The 15,671-nt window shown below is 35.4% G+C and overlaps 1 protein-coding gene across 1 annotated transcript; it reads left to right on the top strand.

Annotated features, from left to right (window-relative positions):
- The first annotated feature begins 4,428 nt into the window (after nucleotides 1-4,428).
- LOC126967560 (kelch domain-containing protein 10 homolog) lies at nucleotides 4,429-9,015 on the top strand. The gene is made up of 3 exons (XM_050812087.1): nucleotides 4,429-4,923; nucleotides 5,240-5,451; nucleotides 6,267-9,015. The coding sequence occupies exons 1-3, from the start codon at nucleotides 4,600-4,602 to the stop codon at nucleotides 6,922-6,924; spliced, it is 1,194 nt and encodes a 397-aa protein (XP_050668044.1). The 5' UTR covers nucleotides 4,429-4,599; the 3' UTR covers nucleotides 6,925-9,015.
- The last annotated feature ends 6,656 nt before the right edge of the window (nucleotides 9,016-15,671 follow it).

Raw genomic sequence — 15,671 nt, 5'->3', positions numbered from 1 at the left:
GTACACACGTCTAGTTGGGATAACTTAAATTTATTTTCAATTGCATGTGCAATAAGTATTCTAAGAGTACTCATTTTTGCAACAGGTGCAAATGTTTCAGTGTAATCAATTCCTTCTTTCTGATTAAACCCACGCGCCACAAGTCGTGCTTTTCGTCTATCTATTTCTCCCATTGCATTATATTTATATTTTAAAATCATTTTACTATCAATCAAATTTTTGCTTTCGTTCCTGTGTACAATTTTCATAGTATTATTTTTAAGATGAGATTCAATCTCGCTTATTATTGCATCTTCCCATTCATCCATATTCTCATCTATTTCACAGAGGAATGATTGTTCAGCATCCATCTCATAATCTTGATGCCATGCTGGTGGTTTTCTCTGTCTTTTATCAGTAGAACTAATCAGATCTATTTCATCTGTTTCTGTATTTGCGTCAACAAATATTTCATCATTGTTCAATTCCTGGTCAGTTTCATCAATTTCACGTTCTTTCAAATCTTTATTATCTTCTACATCTCGTTTTCATAAAACATTTTGTCCAGTATTTTGACATCTCTGCTAATCATTACCTGGTCTGTTTTTGGGTTGAAAATCCGGTATGCCTTGTGATTTTCCGAATATCCTACAAAAATTCCAGGTGTCGCTCTGGCTTCACATTTTCCATTTTTCTTTCCATTTTTATGTACAAACGCCTTAGTTCCGAATATGTGAAAATGTCTTCCTGACGGAACTCTCTTTACCCATTTTTCAAATGGAGTCGCGTTACCAATACTTGTGCAAGGACTACGGTTTGCCAAGTAGTTAGCTGTATTAATAGCTTCAGCTCAAAAAACTTCTTTCATATTGGCGTCTATCAACATACATCTAGCTTTATCAAGCAATGTCCTATTTTTTCTTTCTGCTAAGCCATTCTGTTCTGGCGTGTATGGTGCGGAAAGTCTCCTTTTGATGCCATTCTCCTTCAAATATTTGTCAAAATTATTATTAATATATTGTCCCATTGTCACTTTGTAAGCATACTATCTTCTTTTTGGTAAATCTTTCAGCCTCATTTTTGAATTCCTTAAATTTTGATAGAGTTTCATCCTTAGTTTTCATTGTATATACTCTTGTATATCTTGAATAATCATCTGTAAATGTGATGAAGTATTTGGAACCCCCTTTCGATGGCTGCCTCATGGGACCACATACATCAGTATGCACAATTTCTAATCTTTCATTTGTACGTTGCTTATTTTTAGGTGCATTAAACGGTAGTTTTGTTGCTTTGCCTTTAGCACAGACTTCACAGTCTTTAACTGTGTCACTTTTATTGAATTCTAAGCCTTCCATAATTTTCTTATCAGGTGCTATTCTCATTTGTCCTTCATTTAGATGTGCTAACTTTCTATGCCATTGCTGCATTTTGCTTGCTTCGCAGGAATTAGCTTTCTCTTCTATGTTTTCTTTAACGTAGTACAAACCGTCTGAATGTCTTTCTGCTTTTAACAGAATTTTATTGTTTCGCATCACGGTAGCATTTTTTTGTTTAAATAAAACTGTTCCACCTTTGTCTGTTATTTTTCCAACTGACATTAGATTTGTAGTCAGTGATGGTACGTACAAGGCTTCAGTTAGTTTCAGATTTGGTATTTTATAGGTGTAAAGTTTTGCTGGACCTCGTCCTTCGATTTGTGCAAGACAGTTTTCTGATGCTAACCTTAACGTTTTGTTATCATCTTTGTTCATATTAATGAATCTTTTCAATTCATGACTCATATGTGACGTACATCCGCTGTCAAGACACTTTGTGTCCTTTCTTTTTACATTTAAAGCATTTAACAATAAAGTTTTTATTTTTGCCACGTTGTCTACTGTACAGCGCCTCTTGTTCAGAGTTTTGTTCACTTGTACTAGCTACATTTTTTCTTGCCTCAGCTTCTTCAATTATCTTTATTTTCAAGTTGTCTGGATCTGGTAGATCATCCCTGGATTCTATTGCAATTCTAAAATTTTCAAAAGATTGAGGTAAGCTGTAAAGCATCATAATACTAAGAAGATCTTTATTAATTGGTATGTCCATATCTGCTAGTTTATCGACGATATCCATAAATTTATTCAAGTGATTGACAATATTATCACCATCTTTCATCTTCTTCAATATCAACTCTTTTAATAGGCTTGCTTTTCTTGCAGGACCTTTGCTATAATATATGCTTTCTAGCGTATCCCAGATATCTTTACTTGTTTGACAATTTTTCACTTGTTTTAATTCGTCCGGTGATATTATGAGAAATAGCTCGGCTAATGCTAACTCTCAATCACCTTCTCGCGTTGGTCTCTTAATTTTATTTGAAACATAGCTCCAAAGGCCAAGTTTTAATAGTACGGCTTTTGCATGGATCCTCCATGTATCGTAGTTTTCTCTTTTCGATTGTTCTATGTGCACGTGATTACTCATTTTTCTTTTTTATTCCCGTTTCTGGGCCCATAACCTGTTATATGAGATAGAGCAGAGTATCAGCAGTAGACTATGAGCAAATCAGTGCATTCACCATTATTTAATATAAGAAAACAATTTTATAAATTAATTACAACCTTTTATAAGCATGACAACGTAATAACTGCTTTGTAGTCATAGTAACCAAAAGTCACTAACTTCTTCTTCTATGAGTAAGACCTCTATGATAACATAGCAGTCTTAGGTTATTATGGTGTCATTTGCGGCCTGTGACATATTTCAGCTTAGATTTTGTATGAGGTGCGTTGTCCATATGTATACAACGTCATTGGCCGGAATAAACGCGTTTGCACCGGCGTCAACTCAGGGGCACACGTTCTATGCACGATGGTAGAAATGCCCGCTACACCTCTGTAGGTACGTTCAACAAAAACAGAGCTCGGCGAACAGTTTTCAAAAAAGTAGCTCAACCCTTCTCGTCGACTTCCTATTTCTGAGGCGGCCATTTGCATTACTTTGTACGCATAAGCGATCAACAAAATGACTTAAATTACTTGGAAGTAAAAAAATCCTGTTGAATAGTAAATCACATATAATTATTTTAATAATATTTATTACATATATAAATTGTATGGCAAATATATCTATACAACTTGACGATAATAGCAACGACAGCCTAGAAGGTGTCGTTGAGACTCGTATAATTGACGTTTGATTATTTATTAAATTCGAATATTCGTCTCTGACATTTTCAACAAAGAGTAGGCTTAAGCTCTGCTCAAACTGAGGCGAACAAATTGTTAAGACTCGCGGGACGCGGGACGGATGTCGCTCGCACCGATTGTGTCAGCTAACTTGAATGGACGTGTACAAATTGACGCGAGTAGTCGCTCAAGTTGAAGTGAAAAAAGAGCGGGACGCTCGGCGGGATTGTTTGATCTCACAATGCATGATGTTTATCCACTGAAGAACCAAAAATGACCCCTCAGCTTGAGAGGCAAAGCGAGCGAGCGAATTACGCTAAAACGCGTCCCGCTTCCCGCGCGTTATTCGCCTCAGTTTGAACAGAGCTTTAGGGCCGATAATATCGAAAAATGTTTCGTTCGTTCAATCATCGTTTCGACATTGAATACGATGTAACTAAGAGATTCGACACGACCAAATCCACGATATATCGATTTTAGGAGTAGGCCCCCAGGCCTGGCAATCTCTGTAGTACCGATTGGTGGCAGGTGGCACCAAGGCATGTAGGTTCTAAATTGCACACTCGGGATGCTTAGCCAAAAAGGAAGTGTCTATTCATACGATTTTCGTAGTGCTTAAATTCTCTTTGGATTTTTTTTAAATCATACTATTATCGTATGAATAACTATTATTTATTTGTCCGAAATCTAAAAAAAAACGGTGCATTAACTTGTAATAAGATTAGGAGCACTATAATTGTGGATCAAAGCTCTATCAACTATACTTATTTTATAAAAATTGGTTAGATTAGGTTATGTTAGAACAGTTATAACAATGCACAAGCCGAGCGTAGCGAGCTGCTGCAGCGGCCAGCGAGTGCCTTTTCTCCCCATAAAAATGTCTGAACCCTTAAAAATGTAATAATTTGAGGTTGGGTTATAATGCTTTTTTCTCTGGAACGGTGCATTACTTTGTAATTAGAGTGGTAGCATTAGGATCGTGGACTAAAGTTCTATCAATTACAATATTTTTTACCTCATAATTCGTGCTACGGGATACTAAGTCTTAACCATTTGTCCGACAATTTTTAATTCGCTCATTAAATAAAAACTAATATAACAGCTTATTATTTTATTTTCTTTGTTACTTTAATATAAAATTGACTCTATTTTCATATTCTATATAAATTGTCGGACAAATAATTATTTATTATTCCTACGACAATCGTATGACTAGCAACAGCCTTTAAAAAAGTAAAGACTAAAGACGTCATAATTGACTTTGACGATTGACAATTGACATATTTTATGTTTCGCAATCGCAAATCGTCATATTTTGAAAAATGAGGAAATAAAAAGTTTAAGTGCCGATTCAATCACCTTTAAACTTCACAAAAAGTATTGTTTCATTAATTTTTGAAGATTAAACTTCTCACTAAATATTAATGTCAAACTTTACATCCGCACAAGAATGTCATCTGGAAGGGAATATATTTTTGAACCATTTAAGGTTAATGAAGTAAAATGCCGAGGACCTGAATGTCCTCGTCCACGAAGTGGCCATAGAATTGCTTGTGATGACACAAATATTTATTGCTTCGGAGGATACAATCCTTCATTACCTCCCAGCCAACTACAAAGACATAATCCCACATGGACTCCAGCTAGACCTCTTTTTAGAGAACTATGGAGTTTTAATCTAGCGAGTAAAAGATGGAAACATCATAAAGTAACAGAGAATATGCCAGAAGAACTGGCATCAATTGCTATGTGTATGAATGGGAGATATTTAATGGTATGTATCAGAATCTCTTTTTGTTGTTGTATGTGTATAATCAATTAATATACAAATGTACTTTTGAATTGCTAAATATTCTAGTAAAATATTTAAGTAACAATAATATATATTTTCCCAGGTTTCTTAGCATAGGGTGTAAACACTTTTTCTGCCATGAAGAAATATTGTGTTTTGGTGTGAAGGGTGCCATAGCTAGTGAAATTACTGGGCTAATGAGACGTAACATTCATGGGAAGGGCTTGTCACCTGACACCACGTGAATATCTCTGCTGTCTTGTCACTATCTCTTGTTGCAACTATAATATATTTTTAGATATTTGGTGGTACAGGTTCTCCATTCGGACTTAAGTGTAGTAATGATGTGATTGTTTGGAGGACATCAAGTGATGATGCCAAGCTGGAGGTACTTCAAGTTAGTGGGACCAGGCCTCTGGGACATTATGGTCAATCAATATTGTGTCATAATGGCTGCTTGTACACAATTGGTGGGACTAATGGCTTTGCTTACAACTGTGATATATATAAGTAAGTATATGTTGATAAAATTAATAATTAGTTAGTGGTCAAAGTCAAAGTTTTTATTTGCAGAAACATGTTAGATTGATGTTACATAAATATTATTAAGTACATGTTTGCCACATTTATGCAGTGCAAATTTTATAAAATACATTTCTAAATCATTAGTTACAGTAATATAAATTTAACAAAAGATTAGCAGCAGTATTATATAGTCCATAGTCAAGTTTTTAATTGAAAATATTCATCTAATGAATATAAGCAGTTCTTATTAAGGTATATTTTCAATTTAGATGAGAAATTCCTATTTGACGATACCTCTCTTATACTCACATACACAAACAGTTTCTCTGAAATAATATAGTTCTACAGCAAGGTACTTGTAGTTTGGTGGGGTCCCTGGATGGGAAAAGTGAAGTGTTTTCATATTTACTGAATTCATATAATGTATATTAAAGATAATTAATTGACCAAGACCAAAAAACCTTTGTATGTGAAAGTTATGTTAAATACCTTTTAGCACAAGTTAGAAAAAGTAGAACTGCAGTAATGCAATGGCAAGAAGCTAATTGCCACTATTTTTAATCTTATATATGTGGGTTCATGAAATAAAATGTCTACACTTAATCAGTTATATCCTGGTTGGTCACATTTCCTATGAGCAATGAATGCTCTAAACAAAAGTTATGTTAAAAACACAAAGATGATCAAAATATTCTGAAATAAATTATACTTGTCTTTTAATTATAACCTTTTATTACATTTCCAGTATTTGAAAAGAAATATATCAATTAAATATTTTAAATGTCACCTTGCTTTTCTAGGTTAGATTTGAAGACAATGGTTTGGGAAGCAGTATATGTTGCTACAGGTCAAGAAGCAGAGCCTCCAGGTAGATATCGACATGAAGTAATTAGAGTGAAAAATAAACTTTATATAATAAGTGGCGGAACTGGTGAATTGGCTTTTGATCTCATTGAAATACCCATGTATGACCTAGAAACAAATACTTGGTCTTTATTGACTTCAAAACCAGATGATACAATGAAGGATATAGTTACTCCATTGCCAAGAAAGTGTCATGGTGCTGTGCAAATTGATACAGATAGTGGTGTGCAAGTTTTTGTTGTTGGTGGTACGGACGGATATGCCGTTTTTGAAGATGTTTGGAGATTGAATGTTAGTGATCTCCAGTGGCATTTAATGCAAAAAACTGTACTGCCACATCCATTATACTTTCATTCTGCAACGGTAACTTCAAGTGGATGTATGTATGTGTTTGGTGGGATTGAACCTAAAGAAGATGCTACATGTAGGAACAATAAGTTATATAAGGTTTGGCTATGTGTACCTAAGTTAAGCGAGATTTGTTGGGAAGCCTTGCTTGATTGTTATCCTAATTTAGATCAAGTTAGCAGTGGAAGTTTATTGGATGTGGGAATTCCAAGGCATTTCATAAATAGGTTACATCCAAAATATTGAACTTGAGTAGCCATATTATGTTACTTTACTTAGGCCAATATTGTATACCCATCTGGCTTTTAGGCCATCTGAACATTGAATGAAATTTTGTTCTCATTATAATATACATATATATGTATATATACATACATTACATATAAAAGAATTCTTTATATTTTCGGCTGGCAACCGAATGGATATTTATTTATATCTTATTTAGTACCTTCAAATAAAAATGAATTCTGAAGAACATAGAAGGCTTTATAAAAAATTACAATGTAAGCAGCTCAATGGTTTTGTGGATTTTGGTGTTAAAATAAATGATTTATTGACGAAATTTAAGTAGCTTTACTCAGTAGTGTTGTATTTGTAAACAATTGGAGCAATATTTAGTGAAGCCTGTATTTCGTTTGATGCGCTATTGACTATTGTATATGTATATTATTGTTTTATTAGGTATAATAATAACATATCACTTATTTTATTGATCCACTACGTTAATATTGTTTGGTTAGCCTGTGAATCTATATCATCATAGAGAGAATTTTAGTGGATAGTAGTAATAAAGGGTATATGATGCTTGTTCATTAACATTATAGCAGCTTATATTTGAACATGTCGACAATATGGCTGGGAATCTGCAGAAGATAGAAGGCTTAAAAGATTTATTGACGAACAGTAAGTTGCTTTACTTGGTAAAGTTTAGTATTTGTAAACAATTGGAGCAATATTTAGTGACACCTGCATATCATTTGAGGTGCTGTTGGCTGTCAAAGAATATCAATGAAATGATTGTTTTATTAGGTATAATAATAACATATCACTTTTTTTGACAATCAATAAGGCTTATATTGTTTGGTTAGCTTGTGAAGAATTAAAATTAATCTCATCATAGAGAGGGTCATAGTAGGTAATAGTCTATATTTTTTTTTCATTAACTTTTTAGCAGCTTAAACATGTCTACAATGATTAGGCAGCAAAATTACAGTGTACAGTAAATGTAGACATAACAAATAAATAACTGTTATTTATTTGTCATGTTTTAAAGTTTTTGTCTATTATGCTGAGTAGATATAATAACTATACCCTAATTTTAGTAATTCATAATTGATTAATATAATAATTACAGTTACTTTGCAACTATCGTGAACAACACGCAAATACAATAACAATGTTTTAATCCTCTAATGACGTATTTCTATAAATTAGGTTTACTTTGTTGTACCTGAGCAAGACTTGGAAGCCAAATAAAAGTTCTAATTGTTTAGCATAATAAATACATGAATAACTATTTATTCGGTTATGTTATTTTTACCTTCTACCGAAATTTTATTGTTTTTGGTTGGTTATTTTCATAATAAAGTTTTTGTTAAGTTTTTTCACCTACCATCATCACGAAGTCATTTGACAATTTTCAAAAATTACCTATCTTTTGTTTATTACCTATTTCTATGGCGGTTATAAGGGTAGTGTTATTATATTACAAACGGTTATTAACGGCCGTTTTCAATAACGTATCTCTAGTTATGGATATATTGCTGTCACCGTTTAATGACAAGATCTTATGTATTGATAGTTATGTCTAATATAGTTGTATTATTAGTTATAGTCCAATGCTATCTGTCAATAGGTTATTGAAATGTAAGTAAGCGTAAAACGATAGATTTGTCTACATCTAGTAAGTTAAACGAAGGATAGATAAGTTATTGAAAACGGCCGTAAAACGTTTAACCCAAACACCCTAAGATAATTTAAAACCGGTTCCTAGCCTTGCTTGCTTGTAAATATTGGTCTATAAATATTTTACGTAAATCACAGATTACATTCTACAATGTAGGCTTTTATGCATTTAAATTACAAGCAAATCAATTAGCTTAAATTTGATAATGTTGAAAGGACTATCAAATCATCATAGAGTATCAAAGATTATCTTTTGTTTTTGTCTAATAAAGAGTCGTAATATTTTATAATGTGTTCCAAAATGATTTAAACTTACATGATTTATTAAGTATTTATATGAATTGACTAGTTTACTTTGATTTTACTTACAATTTTGATTGTGTGTAAAATAAATAAATTTCTGTATGAATCAATAAAGAATATTTTTGGTTTTCTTTTATAGTATATGTTGGTAGTTATTATTAGTTAAGATAGGTCTCGAAATCTTGAATTATTTTCAGTAGGTGCCTTTACAGATTAATCTTGAATGGTCTCTTTGTGATAGACTTATGTTTTCATCATTAAGTTTTATGTGGGATTGTGTGTATGAATGTCCAGGTCATATATGTCATATAATCTGGTCTGGCGGACTCCATTAGCAGCTCGAACCACTTGACCGCCTTGCAGCGCAGACCAATTGTCGACGATCCAGTGCTTTGTGAACGGCTAGATCACATTTCTATCACGGAGAGTATTTCCAAAGAGCTGTTTGACATGATTCCTGCCGCCGAATTACAAGCAACCAATCTGCGTTTTTTCCAGGGCGATACGAAATGGGGCCTTTCTAAAAGGCCGGATTTGCTCCTGTGATGTGTGCAAGATAGTATGAGGGGCGGTGATCAATTTATTTCAGGTGATCCTTATGCTCGTTTGTGCTCCTCTTCCAATAAAAAAAAATCCACCTAAAACGCACACTGCCAGCACAACCAGTCTCAACTTACGGGAAGGCAATCTTGATAATATTAAGGAGTTGACAAACTAGTGCGGTTTTCAAGGAGCTTTCTTCCACGTACTACAAAGCTGTGGAATGAGCTTCCTTGTGCGGTGTTTCCGGGACGATACGACATGGGTACCTCCAAAAAAGCGCGTATACCTTCCTTAAATGCCGGCAACGCTCCTGTGACTCCTCTGGTGTTGCAAAAGATTGTGGGCGGCGGTGATCACTTAACAACAGGTGACCCGTACGCTCGTTTGTCCTCCTATTCCATAAAAAAAAATATATAAAAAAAAAACCATTCCCGATTATATTTATCGTCATATTTATTTGCTAGTCAGGATTGACATTATATTTTAAATTATTTGTGTTATCGATGACAGAATTCACGTCTTAGTGACATCATGCCGTCACTGTCTCTTGGTATATATCTAATATTCCCCGATTTTTATATGAGCAGCCGCATATCGCCCTGTTTGAGAATCATTGTGTATTTTTTCTCGCATATTTGTAATCAGAAAAACTTTTTTGGCATTTATTCATGTGTACGCCTACTATTAACCGCCAGGTTCTGTTTAAGACACCAGCTAAAAAAAAACACCATTCCTTCTATGATACCCTGGTTAGTTTTGCTATCTTCCATTGTGTGGTGAGGTCTTCGATTGCCTTTTGGCGGGAGGGACAACGTACATTTATCCCAAACCAACAGCTGGCACTGCTGCAATATTCATCAGCGCTCACTGCTTTTACTAATGTTACAAACTAACATCTCAACAGCTAAATTTAATGGCAGCTTCAGAATTGAGTGCGCCGTTCACTCTCCACTAAGTAGCGAATCCTTTATTTTTCCGGATTTTATGCTAGTTTAAAAGAAAAGTTTTGCCAGTGCTTCCTGGAGCATCCAAAAACAAAGAAACCACCTTCATCACTGACTACTTTATATTTACCTGTGTCAAAGACTGATCTTTGTACTGGATTCAAATGTTGAACGGCGTCCATTATTTGTCACTTTGAAAAAACACTATCGTAATCTATTTCTCGCATTATTATATTATCGTCATTGTGTTCTTCTCTTTCCAAAATCAGATAAAGCTTTTCTAGTAATAATTAATATCACTTGGTCTTCAAGCTTTGTTAGCGCGTCATTGTAAATTAAATGATTGTAGGTACCTACATGACTCATAGCATTCGGATTCTATTCTTGTAATCTGTATAAAATATCATTCGCCACATCATTTTAATACTTTTCCCGCAGTTTTGTAGGCGTTACTACGTAGTATCATCTCTTATTTCATTCCCATGAAAGTCAAAGTTTCAAAAACACTGGAACGAATGTTTGTTACTTCCTATCAAGTGCCTTAGTACAGAGTTTCATGGTTTAATTTCCGAAAATTACGAATTCCCACGCAAACTTTTAATCCCTTATTTCAACGCGTTCTTGTTCTTTTTTGCAACAAAATGTAGCTTATGTCCTTTCTCAAAATAATCAAAAACCAAAAGTGCCTATTGTGGGTTGTAACTTGTAGGTAGTTAAAAAACTTTGCCCTTGATTCGACCTAGTAAGACGTGTTGTTCGTTCTGCTCGAATACTAAACGCCTTTTACAGTCTTGACCTCACTGGCCTAGTGGCACACTGCATTACTAGAGAGTTTTAAATCAACACTGCATCGAACCGAGTTCGAATCCCATCCGCATAGATCAAATATTTTTAATTTAAGTTAATTGTTTAAACTGTTAATTAAATATACTTTGTTTTTATTACATTATGGCAAATAACTGTAATGCGTGCAATAGCAAAATTATGGCACTTGAGTATTTCGAATGTGCCTCTTGTGGTAAACTCTATGATCTAGAATGTCTCAAAGTCAATAGCAAGCAGTTTGACACCTTTTATCAAGAATTTAACGACACTTGGATCTACCCTGGGTGTGTATGTATGTACAAGATCGAAAACTGATAATTCCACAACACCTATACGAAGCAATTCGAACTCAACCTACACGAACGAAACAGGAAATATAAACTTAATACGGGGAAGCCGAGGCAGTAAGGCTGAAGAGAAGTCAGAGCTAGCATCTGTTTTTCCGAAATCAGACTTCTGAGACAAGAGTTACAAGCATTGAAGCAGCAAAACAGTGAGATATTCCAGGATTTAAAAACAGTTAAATGTGAACTACATTCGGTTACCATCAAACTCGAACAGTATGACAGGAATTTTTTGACTTAACAGACAGAGATCACAAACCTCAAAGGGTCTCTCCAGCGCATTGAGTCAACAATAAAAAATTACGAACAAAGTCTTTTAAAAAACGAAATAGAAATTGTTGGTGTTAAGGAACAGAAAAATGAGAGATATAACTCATATAGCCATGCTTATATCCAAAAAACTCGGAGTATCACTTACCGAAAATGATGTCGACTACGTAGAAAGAGCTGGCCCAAAAGCAAATGTCTAAATCCCGATCTTCTCCAGTTACGCGCCCAATTGTTATTCGCCTTGTTCGACGATCCAAAAGGGACGAAATACTACAGGCAGCAAAGCTAAGACTATATTATATTTACCACAACTCAAATGGCTAGTAACATGATAAGTGAAATTGATAACATCTTGAATATAACGTGCCATAAGGTTGAAGACATAGAATCGTGTAACGCTCTGCTTCAGTTGGGAAAATATAATTTTAAAATTTTAACATTTAATATTCGAAGTCTAAACAAAAACTTTGACAAATTCAGAGCAAATCTGCAACGTTTTGTTAGAACTTACGATGTGATTATTTTGACGGAATGTTGGCTTGATGATTATTCAATAGTCATGCAGTTAGATGGATATGTTTCATTTAGAACTTATCGAGCTATAAACCAGTGTAGTGGTGTTGTCGTTTATGTCCTAAACGGAATTTCAGTGTCTGTATGTGAGCTTGAACTGAATGACGCAATTTGTTTACAAATTGATATTTACAAAGGTCCAAAAATCATAGCTATTTACAGATCCCCATTAGTAAAGGACACTACGAATTTTTAGACGGCCTGGAAAGCAGGATCCGCAGCCTCCTTACGAAGGAATCCTCAAAAAGCTCACTAATAATTACTGGTGACATGAATATAGATATATGTCCTACAAGTGTGGACCCACGACGTCACGAATACCTGTGCCTGATGGCCGAGTTTGGTTTGTTGCATGTATTTTTAAAACCAACTCACGGCAAAACTTGTTTGGACCACACTTTCATAAAGAACAACATGTCAGCAGAGGGTTTCATTTGCAGCGCGGATCTGACTGATCACGATATGACGATTACGTGTTTAAAAACTTAATACCCGGTTGGTCACAAACACTGTAGAACTGTGACAAAAACTGACTACGACGCAGTCACGCGCAATCTACAAAATACTGACTGGACGGCAGTGTATGATACTATGGACGTCTCAAGGTCAGTAGAAATTTTCTCACATACAATTAATACAATTATATCTAGACACAGATCAGAGGTCACGCTTAGTAGGAATAAATTTAACATTAAACCCTGGATTACGCCTGGTATAATCAGATGTATTCGAAACAGAGACAAACTCCATCAAAAGTACAAAAATAATCCAAACGATGAAATTAAAAAGGTAATTTATATAAAATATAGAAACTTCTGTAATAATCTACTACATCGACTAAAGTACAATTACGAACGCTCACTTTTGACAGAAAGTAAACATGATAAAAAGAAGCTATGGAAGGTGATTGGAGATATTACTCATCATAAACGCTCACAGCAGAATGCTGAAGAATTAATTAAAACGTCTGGTGAAGTAGAATATTGTTTAAAGTTGCATAACGAATATTTTGCATCTGTGGGTAGACAACTTACTAAGACAATTCTTGACAACATCAAAAAAACTGAGGAAAATTTAGCATCCGAAATAAAACATATAAACACTCCAATAAGATCATTTTTCATGAAACCAGCTGACGAGACTGAAATAAAACACTGGTTAAACGATCTACGAGTAGATAGTGCTTCAGGAATAGACCCAATAGGAGCAGTAGTACTTAAGCAAAACTCGGAACATATTACTTTACCGCTGACTCATATAATAAACTTGAGTATCTCTACTGGAGTCTTTCCTGAATCATGGAAGCTAGCAATGGTAATTCCAATATATAAATCTGGATCAAAAGAAGTGCCTGGAAACTATAGACCAATCTCATTGCTCAGTGTAGTATCAAAAGTTTTGGAAAAGGTAGTCAATTCCCGACTCACTTCTTATCTTGAATCTAAGGGCCTACTCTGTGATCGTTAATTTGGTTTTCGTCGAAGAAAATCCGCAGAGGATGCATACGTTTACTGGTAACAGAATTGATCTCACGGTACATGGACAGTGGACATCGATCTATTGGGGTATTCTTGGATCTGTCTAAGGCATTTGATACTGTCTCAGTTCCAATACTTTTGAAGCGACTAGATTGTATGGGCATCAGAGGCCTTCCTTTGAAGTAGTTTGCTAGTTATCTAACTGGCAGGCCGGTCTGCGTGTAGGTAAACACATTAGTGAATTGCAAGAGGTCACAGTGGGTGTTCCACAAAGGCTCTATCTTAGGCCCAACCCTGTTTTCAATTTACATGAACTCCCTACTTAAATTGAACATTGAAAACGCGGATATCGTTTGTTATGCTGACGACACCGTAATATTATTTAAAGGTAAGTCATGGGAAGAAGCAAAACATATGTCGGAAAAAGGCCTCTCCGTAGTAGCTAACTGAGGGTTGAGATCAGGACTTCTTGATGGCCAAGCCATCACGCTGATACCGACCTCCTGAATGTACTCTTGTACGATATGAGCCGTGTGTGGCCGGGCATTATCATGCATCAGCATCGATCCATCACCCATATTTGCTAAATACGGCCCTACATACTCATTGAGAATCTATTGAGCATTTCTTTGCCCAGTGAGGGTGCCATTTTCTATGACTACTAGCTCTGTGCGACCTTCTGAAGATATGCCAGCCCATACATGTACACTGCCTCCACCGTATTGGACTCTTTCTGAGATGCAGGCTTGAAGGTATCGCTCACCAGGTCGCCTGTAAACACTTCGCCTTCCATCAGAAGTGTAAAGGGAGAATCGAGACTCATCTGCAAACAAAATTCTTGACCATTCTTCTTCATCCCACTGCATGTGTTCACGGGCGTATCGCAGTCTCGCTACTCGATGCTGTCTTTCGAGTTTTGGGCCACTCGCTGGTCTTCGGGGTTTCAAATTTGCTTCAGCAAGTCTTCTTCTCACTGTACTGTCACTAATGTAGTCCCTCCGGGTCTGAAGTAGCTGTTGCTGGACTTCAACTGCATTTTGGTGGCGATTTCTTAACACAGTGGAAAAAATATAACGATATTCTCGGGCACTGGTGCACCTGGGTCTGCCATTACAAGGTCTCCTCAGATGGTGTCCAGTCTCTTCGTACCTTCGCTTTACCTTCTGGACCGTTCGTACCGTCACACCCACCATTCTTGCAGTGCGACGCATACTGATGCCTAGTTCCAGAAAAGCCATGATCCTAGCACATTCTTCAACTGAAAGAGGCATCATAAATAAATGTTATGTGCTTTTTAGCATAAATTTTTAAAATAAGACCCATCGATCTTGAAAAAAATTTAAAACAGAAAGAAAAATGTGAATGGTAAAATTGTAATTCGGAAACGTCCACTTTGAAAAAGGAATGGTTTTGTTTTTGAAGGTTTTTTTCAGCCAATTCTTAAAAGAAGGTTACCGACTATAATTTTTTTATGTACAAAATTAAATTCTCTTTGGAGTCCTTTTTATTTCGAAAGTATATCTTGTGAACTTAAAACGTTTGCCCAATTTTAAAAGTGTGATACTTACTTTTGAAGGCCAGTGTATATTGCACTATGTCAATCAATCATTATGTATATTAACAGTCTGGGGAGGAGCTGCAAAATCTCATCTAGTAATATTAGAGAGAGCTCAACGAGCCTTTCTTAAAGTCATGTGCAGGAAGCCACGACGACACCCTACGGACAGCTTGTATACGGAATGCGGCGTGCTAAGAGTTCGACTATTATTCATATTGGCTAGTGTAATGAAGGAGCACAAAAATGTTCT

This window comes from Leptidea sinapis, chromosome 13 (assembly GCF_905404315.1).
Source record: "Leptidea sinapis chromosome 13, ilLepSina1.1, whole genome shotgun sequence".
Classification (NCBI taxonomy): domain Eukaryota; kingdom Metazoa; phylum Arthropoda; class Insecta; order Lepidoptera; family Pieridae; genus Leptidea; species Leptidea sinapis.
Note: the sequence above shows the minus strand (reverse complement) of the source record. Positions and strands in the feature narration are given on the sequence as shown.